Source organism: Protomyctophum bolini (assembly GCF_963924005.1).
Source record: "Protomyctophum bolini genome assembly, chromosome: 3".
Classification (NCBI taxonomy): Eukaryota; Metazoa; Chordata; class Actinopteri; order Myctophiformes; family Myctophidae; genus Protomyctophum; species Protomyctophum bolini.
Window position 1 is genome coordinate 3,437,506 of NC_137864.1, and position 12,945 is coordinate 3,450,450.

The 12,945-nt window shown below is 44.0% G+C and overlaps 1 protein-coding gene across 2 annotated transcripts in view; it reads left to right on the forward strand.

The window, feature by feature from the left end:
• ptcd1 (pentatricopeptide repeat domain 1) overlaps nt 1-12,278 on the forward strand; it is a 15,210-nt gene extending 2,932 nt beyond the window's left edge. The window contains exons 2-13 of one of the 2 annotated variants that reach the window (XM_080759367.1): nt 1-92; nt 1,191-1,331; nt 3,735-3,953; nt 4,471-4,572; nt 4,984-5,167; nt 5,860-5,988; nt 7,405-7,826; nt 8,126-8,242; nt 9,092-9,274; nt 10,465-10,562; nt 11,581-11,681; nt 11,944-12,278. The exon at nt 1-92 is cut by the window's left edge and continues 167 nt beyond it. In XM_080759367.1, coding sequence (XP_080615493.1) covers nt 1-92; nt 1,191-1,331; nt 3,735-3,953; nt 4,471-4,572; nt 4,984-5,167; nt 5,860-5,988; nt 7,405-7,826; nt 8,126-8,242; nt 9,092-9,274; nt 10,465-10,562; nt 11,581-11,681; nt 11,944-12,029 — 1,874 coding nt within the window. In that variant the 3' untranslated portion in view covers nt 12,030-12,278. Of the gene's footprint in view, nt 93-1,190; nt 1,332-3,734; nt 3,954-4,470; nt 4,573-4,983; nt 5,168-5,859; nt 5,989-7,404; nt 7,827-8,125; nt 8,243-9,091; nt 9,275-10,464; nt 10,563-11,580; nt 11,682-11,943 lie in introns of those variants that run through there. The other variant, XR_013963801.1, reaches the window with a different exon arrangement.
• The last annotated feature ends 667 nt before the right edge of the window (nt 12,279-12,945 follow it).

Genomic DNA, 12,945 nt, shown 5'->3' on the forward strand with positions numbered 1-12,945 from the left:
AGGCAGTGGGAGAAGAGGCATTCCCGTCCCGCGGGAGTAACACCACCTACTGGTACCTCTTACAGTGCAAGAGACTGATCAAGGAAAACAAGGTGTGTGTGTGTGTGTGTGTGTGTGTGTGTGTGTGTGTGTGTGTGTGGTCTGTCACTCATAAACAAACACACACACAACAAACTGTTGCTTCCTACTAGATGTTACATGTGTGTTTTTATTTGGTGTGGACTCAGTGCCATCTGTCATTTTTTTAAAGGCATATTTACCATAGACTGTAAAAAATATGGACAAAGCGTTCCGCGCGTCTAACGTGAACGTAAAATGAAGCCTGTCAGTCCTTGCAATGGAAGTCGCCATCTTTCTAGATCCGTTTTGGCCCAGTTCAGGCCAGCTGGCCCATTGGCAGGCCCAGACAACGAGGCGGGACTTCCCCCTTCTTCTTCGTTGGTTTTTATTTTGACTCGAGTGGGTGGGGGATCCCGTTCATAGACTGTAACGGTAGCCACGCCCCTCAGAACATGCGCGACTTTATGGTAATTTTTCTAATAAATGGGACCATAATTTTCCAAAAAGAATATTATGACATTAGAAATGAGACTTTAAACTAGTGACTGGAAGCAAAAAGTATTCATGACCATGTTTATTAAGGTAATACAGTCTAGGTGAAGTTGGGCCCAAATACATGGACTTCTATGGGGCTATGGGTTTTTTTGAGCCCAATGAGAGCGCCACAACAGGCCATTATATGAACTTTCATTTCCTTAGTGGCTTCACAAAATATCCGTCTGACTGCCCCCCTGATATTTACACCTGTCCACAGGAGGCTTAGGGAAAAAGAATCCCCAAAGATCGTACATTCACAAATAGCCTAACACAAAGAACCATCGAATGCATTCACATATATATATATATATATATATATATATATATATATATATATATCCTATACATACTTATAATTATATCTATAAATACCCAGACAAACCTTAAAAAGGAGTAAGAGTAGTTCACCCAGAAAGTGACTTATTTTCTATCAATTACACACCCCATGAACTGAAGCCTTGAATCATGCATTTTGTTTTCCTTTTTGTCGCGTTCCTAAGCCAATAATTTGATGACGGACTCAAAGAAGACTAGTCTTTGAGACTCTTGTCATATTTACAGTTGTCCTCTTTGTGTCCTGTGTTGTCTCTCAGCTCCAGGAGGCCATGGATATGTTCAGCAGAGACATGTTGAAGGCAGAGAGGCTGCAGCCAGAAGAATACAACTACACCATTCTGATAGGAGGCTGTGGGCGCGCTGGACGCCTCAAGAACGCCTTCAAACTGTATAATGATGTACGTATGCATACAGTACACTCACGCCATAACTGTTGGATTGGTACAGTAATTAGATTTGTAAGATTATGCAGTATTATACAAAAAGTTAATTTTTTTCAACAGTACATTCCCAAAGACAAAAAAACAGCCAGTAGAAATGCAGTTCTTTATGTAAATGCATGTGTCCATAGTTCCCGATTTATCCCTCTTAGTTCTAAAGTGGTTTTCTCCCCCTCTATTTCCCCCAGATGAAGAAGCGTGGTTTAGTTCTAAAGTGGTTTTCTCCCCCTCTATTTCCCCCAGATGAAGAAGCGTGGTTTAGTTCTAAAGTGGTTTGCGCCCCCTCTATTTCCCCCAGATGAAGAAGCGTGGTTTAGTTCTAAAGTGGTTTGCTCCCCCTCTATTTCCCCCCAGATGAAGAAGCGTGGTTTAGTTCTAAAGTGGTTTGCTCCCCCTCTATTTCCCCCCAGATGAAGAAGCGTGGTTTAGTTCTAAAGTGGTTTGCTCCCCCTCTATTTTCCCCCAGATGAAGAAGCGTGGTTTAGTTCTAAAGTGGTTTGCTCCCCCTCTATTTCCCCCAGATGAAGAAGCGTGGTTTAGTTCTAAAGTGGTTTGCTCCCCCTCTATTTCCCCCAGATGAAGAAGCGTGGTTTAGTTCTAAAGTGGTTTGCTCCCCCTCTATTTCCCCCCAGATGAAGAAGCGTGGTTTAGTTCTAAAGTGGTTTGCTCCCCCTCTATTTTCCCCCAGATGAAGAAGCGTGGTTTAGTTCTAAAGTGGTTTGCTCCCCCTCTATTTCCCCCCAGATGAAGAAGCGTGGTTTAGTTCTAAAGTGGTTTGCTCCCCCTCTATTTCCCCCAGATGAAGAAGCGTGGTTTAGTTCTAAAGTGGTTTGCTCCCCCTCTATTTCCCCCCAGATGAAGAAGCGTGGTTTAGTTCTAAAGTGGTTTGCTCCCCCTCTATTTTCCCCCAGATGAAGAAGCGTGGTTTAGTTCTAAAGTGGTTTGCTCCCCCTCTATTTCCCCCAGATGAAGAAGCGTGGTTTAGTTCTAAAGTGGTTTGCTCCCCCTCTATTTCCCCCAGATGAAGAAGCGTGGTTTAGTTCTAAAGTGGTTTGCTCCCCCTCTATTTCCCCCCAGATGAAGAAGCGTGGTTTAGTTCTAAAGTGGTTTGCTCCCCCTCTATTTCCCCCAGATGAAGAAGCGTGGTTTAGTTCTAAAGTGGTTTGCTCCCCCTCTATTTCCCCCCAGATGAAGAAGCGTGGTTTAGTTCTAAAGTGGTTTGCTCCCCCTCTATTTCCCCCCAGATGAAGAAGCGTGGTTTAGTTCTAAAGTGGTTTGCTCCCCCTCTATTTCCCCCCAGATGAAGAAGCGTGGTTTAGTTCTAAAGTGGTTTGCTCCCCCTCTATTTCCCCCCAGATGAAGAAGCGTGGTTTAGTTCTAAAGTGGTTTGCTCCCCCTCTATTTCCCCCCAGATGAAGAAGCGTGGTTTAGTTCTAAAGTGGTTTGCTCCCCCTCTATTTCCCCCCAGATGAAGAAGCGTGGTTTAGTTCTAAAGTGGTTTGCTCCCCCTCTATTTCCCCCAGATGAAGAAGCGTGGTTTAGTTCTAAAGTGGTTTGCTCCCCCTCTATTTCCCCCCAGATGAAGAAGCGTGGTTTAGTTCTAAAGTGGTTTGCTCCCCCTCTATTTCCCCCCAGATGAAGAAGCGTGGTTTAGTTCTAAAGTGGTTTGCTCCCCCTCTATTTCCCCCCAGATGAAGAAGCGTGGTTTAGTTCTAAAGTGGTTTTCTCCCCCTCTATTTCCCCCCAGATGAAGAAGCGTGGTTTAGTTCTAAAGTGGTTTGCTCCCCCTCTATTTCCCCCAGATGAAGAAGCGTGGTTTAGTTCTAAAGTGGTTTGCTCCCCCTCTATTTCCCCCCAGATGAAGAAGCGTGGTTTAGTTCTAAAGTGGTTTGCTCCCCCTCTATTTCCCCCCAGATGAAGAAGCGTGGTTTAGTTCTAAAGTGGTTTGCTCCCCCTCTATTTCCCCCCAGATGAAGAAGCGTGGTTTAGTTCTAAAGTGGTTTGCTCCCCCTCTATTTCCCCCAGATGAAGAAGCGTGGTTTAGTTCTAAAGTGGTTTGCTCCCCCTCTATTTCCCCCCAGATGAAGAAGCGTGGTTTAGTTCTAAAGTGGTTTGCTCCCCCTCTATTTTCCCCCAGATGAAGAAGCGTGGTTTAGTTCTAAAGTGGTTTGCTCCCCCTCTATTTCCCCCCAGATGAAGAAGCGTGGTTTAGTTCTAAAGTGGTTTGCTCCCCCTCTATTTCCCCCCAGATGAAGAAGCGTGGTTTAGTTCTAAAGTGGTTTGCTCCCCCTCTATTTCCCCCCAGATGAAGAAGCGTGGTTTAGTTCTAAAGTGGTTTGCTCCCCCTCTATTTTCCCCCAGATGAAGAAGCGTGGTTTAGTTCCCAGCGACCACACGTACACGGCTCTGTTCAACGCCTGTGCAATGTCGCCTCATAAAGAGGCGGGACTTCAGCGCGCGCAGCAGCTGGAGCAGGAACTCCGGCGTAAGAACTACCCCCTCAGCACCATCACCTACCATGCCCTGCTGAAGACCCACGCCATGACCAACCAGCTGCCTGCCTGTTTTCACACTATCAGGGTACCAAGGAAGGAATATTACATTTTTGTCTCGGGGCAATTTTTCAATAGCTAAAGCACAACATAATTCTAACACCAAGAGGGGTTCCGCGCCCAAAATGGGTTAATTAAAACTTTCCAGCTATAGTAAATATAGCTTATATTTTACTTTTGGACAGGTCCATTTGTTAAAGGTTTCTTTAAATCACATATGGGTCAATAAAACAATAACATGCAAAAATGTGTATGTTCCCGCTCCAAAAGAGCCCTGGTATCTTGTACAATTAGCAAAAAACAACAACACCAGTACATACAAATAAGACTCATTAACATTGAAGGAAATCAACAAGTCAAAGAAATTAAGTATACACCGTAGGATAATGCAACGATAAATGATGATGAAAAATAATAAATAGAAAACGTAGATAATAATAATCTCAGTTACAATTTCAAATGGATAAATGAAGAGTAAGGATTGGACTTTGTATTACTATAAGTTTGTGTGTGTGTGTGTGTGTGTGTGTGTGTGTGTTTTATAGGAGATGCTACAGAACGGCCATGCAGTAACACAGGAGACATTCCACTACCTCATGATGGGGTGCCTGGAGGACAAAGACACAGGGTTCAGGATGTCCCTACAGGTGAGCTGCATGCATTCAGCGTTGGAAAAGATGACTACCGTAGCTTAATGTGCAACACAACATTGTTTTCTCACTGAACGGTAAACCAGAAATGCATTACTTACAGTGTAACACCGGGGCTCCCCCGGGCGCGTCAGCGTCTCCGCCACCGTCAGGGAATGTTCCCTTTTTAATCAAGGAAGGGTGGCTCCACTGCCCGCGTTGCGCGACTGCATTAAAATCGCCCCGGTTCGTTGACGCACGCGACGGAGACGCGACGCGCCCGCGGTGGAGCCCCACCGTAAGTGTGTACAGGTTATCTGCATATTTCTAATGTGACAATTTAATAACTGTGTGTGTGTGTGTGTGTGTGTGTGTGTGTGTGTGTGTGTGTGTGTGTGTGTGTGTGTGTGTGTGACTTTACTGTTTCAGGTGTGGCGTCAAATGCTGATGTCAGGCATCAGCCCAGACTCGAAGAACTACAACCTGCTCCTGCGGACGGCGAGGGACTGCGGCATCGGAGAGTCCGCCTTGGCCTCTAACCTTCTGCTGGGCCCAGTGTGTGCCGGAGGTCAGCGAGGGACAGGCGTCGCCACCGTCAACACCAAGTCAGAAGGTTCGGGCCCGCGACTATCCATTAGGCAGACGGATACTGTACAGAGATCTCGTGTATAATATGCACAAAAGGGACACAGACAGACGGTTAAAACGGGTGCTATGACAATGGGTATAACGGGTATTGCATAACGGGTATTGCATACTAGGGTGGGGTATGCATTCCCCATTTTCATTGTTTCCAATTTGCATCGTTCCCAAGTAGGCCAGTGACGGACGGGCACAGTTCTAGTATTGTTTTTCGAGGGGCGCTAGCCCCTCCCTATACACAGGTTTAATGTTTGAATATAGCTTGTCTAGACAAACATTAAATGCCATTAACAATGAGCAGAGTTTAATGTGTCTTTTGTCTGTCACTGAGCAAATCGGCATATATGCATGTCAGAGGGAAAACCTCTGCCAATAAGGGACCACGATTCTTGTAAACTGCTCCAGACTATACCCAATATCCGTCCACGATGATGTAAGATGGGTTGGTAATAAAGCGCCCCTCACTTAGTCACTTCACACGGGTGTGATTTTTCTAGAATGTATTTGAAACTTTTCTCCCCAAAATAGGATGCGATTATTATTCAATAATTTAATTAGAAAGTTATCGATTCTAAGGATCAAACTTGTCCATTTGAATTGATCATAAATCATGTATAATCAATTCAATCGCTTATTTCAAATAACTGTTGCACTCCTTTTCAGGGGTACGCGGTTCTATAGATGTTGATCTCCTGGAAAAGCAGCTGTTCATCCAGCCTTCCCCGCACAGTGACCGGTCAAGCGGTCGACAAGACGACAGCCTCTGTGGTCCGTACAGTGCCGGTATACCAGGTAGGTCTGTCCCAATCAGGGTTGGGATCCGGTGCCGGACAAATGGGACCCAACATTGAATCGGTTCCATGACATTTGGTAGCGTTTTTGGAAGCGGTTTATTACACTGTCGGAGCTGGTATATGGACTTCATGTCTCCTGTACTGGTGGTTCTCAAACTTTTACATCTCAAGGACCACCGTACAGTAACTCTGAGGCTTCGTACACACATAAAGAACCAATGTTCTGTGCTCTGCCTGTGTTTCATGGCCGCCCCAATGCTTTTCCAATGGAAGTCACGTGGTTTGACCAAACACTGATATGATATGATATGATATAGTACTTTATTGTCAGTTCACACTGAAATTTGTCTTGCGACACAGCAGCCAAGTATGCAGAACACATATACACACATTTGACATAACATAAAGAACAAGACAATTTACATACATAAAGATATGAAGACAAGAGCAATATCCACCGCTTAAATTACCCTGTGGCTACTGGCTACTACAACTCCTGATTAAGCCTCAAGGTCGACTGGTGGACAAAGGACCTCTTTAGTCTGACCTTATTGTATGCTGGTACACCATATCTCCTTCCTGAAGGTAGCAACCTATATTCTCCATACACACTTGTGTTTGATTGCCCCCCTCCCCCCAATCAAACACAAGTGTTTGGTCAAACCACGTGACTTCCATTGGAAAAGCATTGGAAGTCCAACCGTGAAAAACAGGCAGAGCACAGAACATTCGTTCTTTACAGTATGTGTGTATGAAGCCTGAGAGTGGTTCCATTTGTAGCGTACACTCTATGAGTTACAGACCTTTTGAGGGTCCATTTGGAAGCGCCTATAATATGAATCATTAAAGGGAACCGTTCAGAACCTGGGGCTGGGTCTCCTCCCTCCCTACCTTCAAAACCCACCTTCACTTCAGAATAGCCTTCCCGAGTTGACTTTGGCTTTAACTTGTCACTTTTAGTGTTTTATTGCGTTTAGTGTTTTGCTTTCTCCCCCGGCCCCCACACATGTAAAGCGCCTTTGAGTACTTCGAAAAGCGCTATATAAAATCCCAGATATTATTATTATTATTATTAAGGAATCTGAATCGTTAAAATCCTAAAGCATCCCAACCCTAGTCACAATGATTACATCATCGCCAGTAGGTTTTCTGCAATTATCGATTATAACGATTATCCTATCGACTACTTATCAAAAATAGAATCATATAAGTCTCTTTAGTTATGAGGCTGTTGAATATACCTTGTTTTGACCAAAACGCAATCTGGGAAAAGCATCCGACATAAATATATTTTTCTAAATCTGAGAAATTGAGATTTTCACTTAATTTCATCGTGAGGCACTGAAAAGACCATAGGACATGATGTGCTTGGCAGTCAGTGTGTGTTAATCTTCAACTGTAATGTGACCAACAGCAGCACAAGAGGAGCCAGGCCGCTCCTTGCAGCTGGTACCAGTGAGTGAGACGAAGCCAAATGACCTGCCCAGTGCGCCGCTAGAGGCTCTGTGCTCTGTGCCCGCGCTCCCGAACCTCCTGGACATCTTCGAGGGGAAGCAGCGGGGCGGAGTGGTGGTCTCCCTGGGCGCCGTGGCCGGGCCGTCCGATCGGCTCGCCCTGATCGGAGGGGCCCGGGGCCTCCTGGAGAAGATGGCGGCCGACGGACTCCGCCCCGACATCAGGACCCTGACCCTGTTGGCCGACACCATGGAGCCCGGCGGCCAGACCCTACCGACCCTCCTTGGGGCCGCCAAGCAGCACCAAGTGAAGCTCGACGGCGGCTTCTTCAACTGCGTGATTCGCCGAGCAGCGAGAGCCGGGGATTTGGTTTCAGCAAAGGTAGAAACAAGCCTCCTGGCCTGTTCTGGCAGCACCTCTGGGAACCGGCCTCTTGAGCACCAATCTGAGACAGTTCTTATAGTGTCCACAGTTATAGTGTAACAGAAATGCTATTCTAAAATAGTCATACAAGGATATATTCTAAAGACGACACACAAATGGTTACGCCAGTACACATTCGCTGACAGAGTGATAGTAAGCATGGAGAAGTCAGGTCAGCTGTTGGATTGACAACTGTAGTCGAGTTAGAATTAGCTGCTGTCAAAGTCAACACTTTCTCCATCTTCCCGCTGTTCCAGGCCGTGTTGTGTACGATGAAACAGCGGCGCATCAGTGTGGACGTACAGACCTACGGCTGTCTGGCTCTGGGCTGTGACAAGCTGCAGGACGGACTGCAGCTGCTCTCTGACATGCAGGTGAGTTCACACACAGACTCCTTACTGGAACGCATCTGTGACACCTTAGCTTTGAACCACTTTAACCATTGCGTGTGCGTGTGTGTGTGCGTGTGTGTGTTTTATTTGCTATGCTATTTCAGTACTCGGACGGAAATGTACGTACGACATACATACATAGGGACACACATAGCTGTCTATAGGAGTGGCTAGCACCACTCAAAAATCGTAAAAAACGTGTGTAAATCTTTGAATATATATTATTTCACAGAAAATGTTTTTTACTCATATTTTTGCTTCTGGGAGGTCCCTGGAACAATATATTGGAGTTAGCCAATTGCATATCATTTTTGTCGTCCTTGACGTGAAATAGTTTGAGAACCACTGATATAAAAACATAGGTTTTTCAGAAAACTTTAGAAGTCATTTGTAGAATCTGATCTCAGGTCTCAATGGGTTAAGTAAAAGTAGCAATACAAACTGTGTAGAAATACTTTTGCGTTGTATTAAAACACAAGAGTTCTCATTATGCAGAATGGCCCCATTTCATGATCACATTATATGATTGTCTTTAGTATTTATTTATTAATTAATGCATTTACTGTGTCTTTAAGTCACAGCTGGTGTAGGTGGGCCTGATTTTAATTCCTTTATGTGCTGCTGCGTTGCGTTGCTTAACCTATACGTCATTATTTATTATTAAGGATGTTTTTAAAAGTCCATAGGGTGGTGGGAAGCTTTGATCCTCAAAGGGCGTTTGTTCAATAACTTTGGTGCCACACAGCAGCACAGATCAGCTGCTATTTTTGACAAATGTCAAATTGTCAATGAAGCATCCTTTTTTTTTCTTTCTTTGTGCTCTTATTGTAGTGGGCGGAGCTGAGGCCTAACGTCCACGTGTTCTCTGCTCTGATTGGCCGAGCAGCTCGGAGGCTGGACTACCTCTATCTGAAGGAGCTCCTGAAGAGCATGAGAGACCTGGGGGTGTGGCCTAACGAGGTCATCATCAGACAGCTGGAGTTCGCCGCGCAGTATCCACCCAATTACGACCAGGTGTGTAATGTTGTGGGGCTTGTGGGCCTGGTGGGGCGAACCGGACCAATGTTAAAAGACCATTATATAGACCGAGTATATATACGGACCTGGGATATAGCGTCCCCTAGTGGCGGAGTATGTATATATATATGGACATGGGAAAGAAATAATTAAATAAAAATGCCACCATGTTTACCCACCCGCCGCTTCTGAATCTTTAGTCTGTCATTCAAGATTTCTGATCAGATTTTTTCCGATCATCTTCATGCTGAGTTTTGAGGCTGTTGTACCCCTGAATACTCTTTGCCCTAGCACACATGCCTTTATAAACTTTGCGATGCGATGACACAATTTGAAATGCCAATTCAACTGCTAGTCAATGATTGAGGATGGTGTTTTCTCAACTAATAATAACTTGCATCGGAATCAGTTTGCAAGATGTTCTGGGTGTAGCGCTTTTAATTGGATTAAAAAGAAATGGGTGCAAGAGACTTTGTACTTCATCCAAGGCGCTTTACAGAGTGTGCATTACATTCACCCATTCACACACCGATGCCGGAGGAAACCATGCGAGGCACCAACCTGCACATCAGGAGCAATTGGGGGTTCAGAGTCTTGCTCAAGGACACTTGGACACTAACTGTGGGGGAGCCCGGGTTCGTACATCCGGTCACTCACACCCTGAGCCAATGCCGCCCTTGTTTACCCGTACCCTTGTTTGTTATCTCCATCTCCATGGATTCAAGTTCTCTGTCGACACGGCTGATTTCAGTTATTTGGATTCATGTCTTCTATGGAAGCATGTTGCACAGCGAAAATAGCCTATTCTACAAGCTCTTGTAGATGGGCTACTTTCGGTTATTTCTTCTAAAAACATTAGTGCATTTGAAATGGTCAAACTAGCAAAACTTGTCCAAGAATTGTCCATAAAACCCTAACGATCTCGGATATTTCATAAAAGCAAAGGTTAAAGCCTCATTCTGAGATTTCCTCACCTGTTTGGCAGTATGTAGAACAGCAGTTACGATTATTACTAAAACATACAATTTTACATACTGTATAGTGTTAATTGTTTAGGAAACAGGCAGCACTACTAGTGTGGGTGGGAGCTCCTTTCACACCGTTTCACAAATCCCATAGACATTTCTTCAGTCTTGAGATTTTATTTGACTTTAATCAATGTGTCATCTCCCTTTCCAATCTCACAGTACAAGACCAGGAACAACTATCTGGTTCAAATCGATGGTTTCCGTGGTTACTACCAGGAGTGGTTGAGGGCCATGCCTGCCCAGAGCACTGAGTCAGGGTAGGAACCGTTAACAGTTATTACTATGGTTGGGATACAAACGATTCTGGTTCCTTAAACAGTTCCCTCTTAAAGGTCCGATTCTTTAAGTGGTTCCCTTTAACGATTCTTCTAGGGAGTTCCAAATGGGCCCTTACATATCTGTAACTCTGAGAGTGTACAAATGGAACCAGATGGAACCTTACGGGTTAAAGAGTTGGAGAACCACTGGTATTGTAATTGTATTGCAGAAGTGAAGGCCACATATACTGTACCAGGTCTGACATTGTTGATATAAAACCCGCTTCCTGGAAACTGTTCAAATGTGATGGAACTGATTCCAGTTCCTCAATGTTGGATCCGGTTTTTCCCGGGTCCTCCGGTTCTGGATCCCAACCCTGGTTATTACATAATCATCAGAATTGTTTTCCATTCATCCATTCATCCGTATAAAATAATCTGTTTTATAGAGATATTTAAAAAATATAATTTTCATAAAAGAATAGCACTTGCTTACAATATGTCATGATATGATGCGTTGTGACCCTTAAGATCGGCTATTTCCACTATTTTACAGATTCGTTTTTAAATATGTAGAAAATATGGCCTATTTTGATTGTATTTTGATTATTTTTAGCAGTTATTTCTGTCCATTTTTTAGTTATTTGTCATATCTGCCCTGTGCTATTTCTATTTACAAAATTGGCGGCGGTAACGTTAGCGATTTATCGCTGTCAGTTAATTCTTCATATCCATATGAGTCAACCCGCCGGGATAGTTCGTTTATTTTTGGAACACCGTTCTTATTTGACTATGAGAATTCAGAATAGGGGAAAAATACGAATGAGGTAGGATGTGTAAATTACATCAGACTTCCGGGCTCTTTTAGGCCTATTAGAGACATCTAAGCTCTTACAAGCTTTTAGCTACCAAATGTCATAATGTATTAGAACTTAGTATTAGAAGTGATGGAAAAATATAAAGGTTAGATGCAAGCAACTATAATAACTATAGCATCATGTATAATTCTTTTACACAGCCCTGAGTCGGAGCAGATTGAAGAGATGGCGGCTGAGACACAGGATGTGACCTCACAGCAAGCACAACCTGAGGCAGAGAAAGTGAATGTTGTTCAGAGGAGTAAGTCAAAAGGGCTATATCTTGCCTTATTCATTATCGATAAACTCATTTGCCATTTTTTACTAATGTGAAATACTGAAAATAGCAGATATGCAAGAACATCACCCAAAAGGACGCTGAAACATACGCCCCATTCAGTTTTTCTCGATTTCAAAATGCCAGAAAGTAGTTCTTTGCCACTCCCGCATAACGTCCGAGTATGATGATGTCATGAGCACACCCTCTATAATGGGCTAACATTTAATTTCTTCTCTCTTTCCAGTGACAGTGGCTCAGAGGAGTCAGCGAGAAACAGCCACAAGCAGATTCCACCTTCCTAAGAGGGTCCGGCGGAAGTCCACTTCATAACTCAATTAATTGAAGAAGGAATCGATAGAATAATACAAATCTATATGTTGCAGCCCTATTTGGAAATGTATGTCCTTTCGACAGCTTGCTTGTGTCAGATGTAGCCTATACAGCTTGATGCAACGCTGCAACAGACTGAATCTATATCTTGTAGTGGTCAACACGCCAACACGGCATTGCAAACCAGTATGTTGTATAACATTGTAAATGTATTTATGATATTTCTTTTATAAATATGAATGCAATTCTCTAAAAGATTTGTGTGAATGCTTCTTTTACCAAATTCATTATGACTTGACTTGTTTGAAAACTATGTGAAAAAGCAATATGTGCAAAAGTACAGCATGCTAGTACAAAGCATTACAGATCTGTACTGGAGCCATTAGATCAACCCCAATTAATGCAGTGTTAATAGAGTCAGGAGAAATGCCACTGGAGCTGAGGAGAGAGAAGCTTTCACTGGCATACTGGATCAGAATTAAAGGTAGTGGAGAGGGAAACCCAGTTAAGAGGGCACTGGTGGATTGCTGGGAGTATGTCAGCTTCCAGGGGAGGGGGTTTGGATGGATTTGACAAGAGAGAGCTAGGGCATATGAATTGGAGATGGCAGAATTCACTATGACCTCCCCAGTTAGTGGCTGTTCCCAGAAGTTAAAGTGGACCTGAACATTATTGAAAATAAAAATGACTGGCAAGCAGAGGACATAGGAGCCCAATCCAACCTTTACCTCAGACAGAAGTACAGCAACTATTTGCACATAATACACAGACGGGTCTAACTGGCACAGGGTGGGAATAGGAGTGTATATGCCATAGTTCAATGTCACTATAGCAAAGAGGATACCAGATCACTTGTCAGTATATACAGCTGAGGCGGTGGCAATCATCACTCGGTTACAATGGGTGGAGGAGGTTG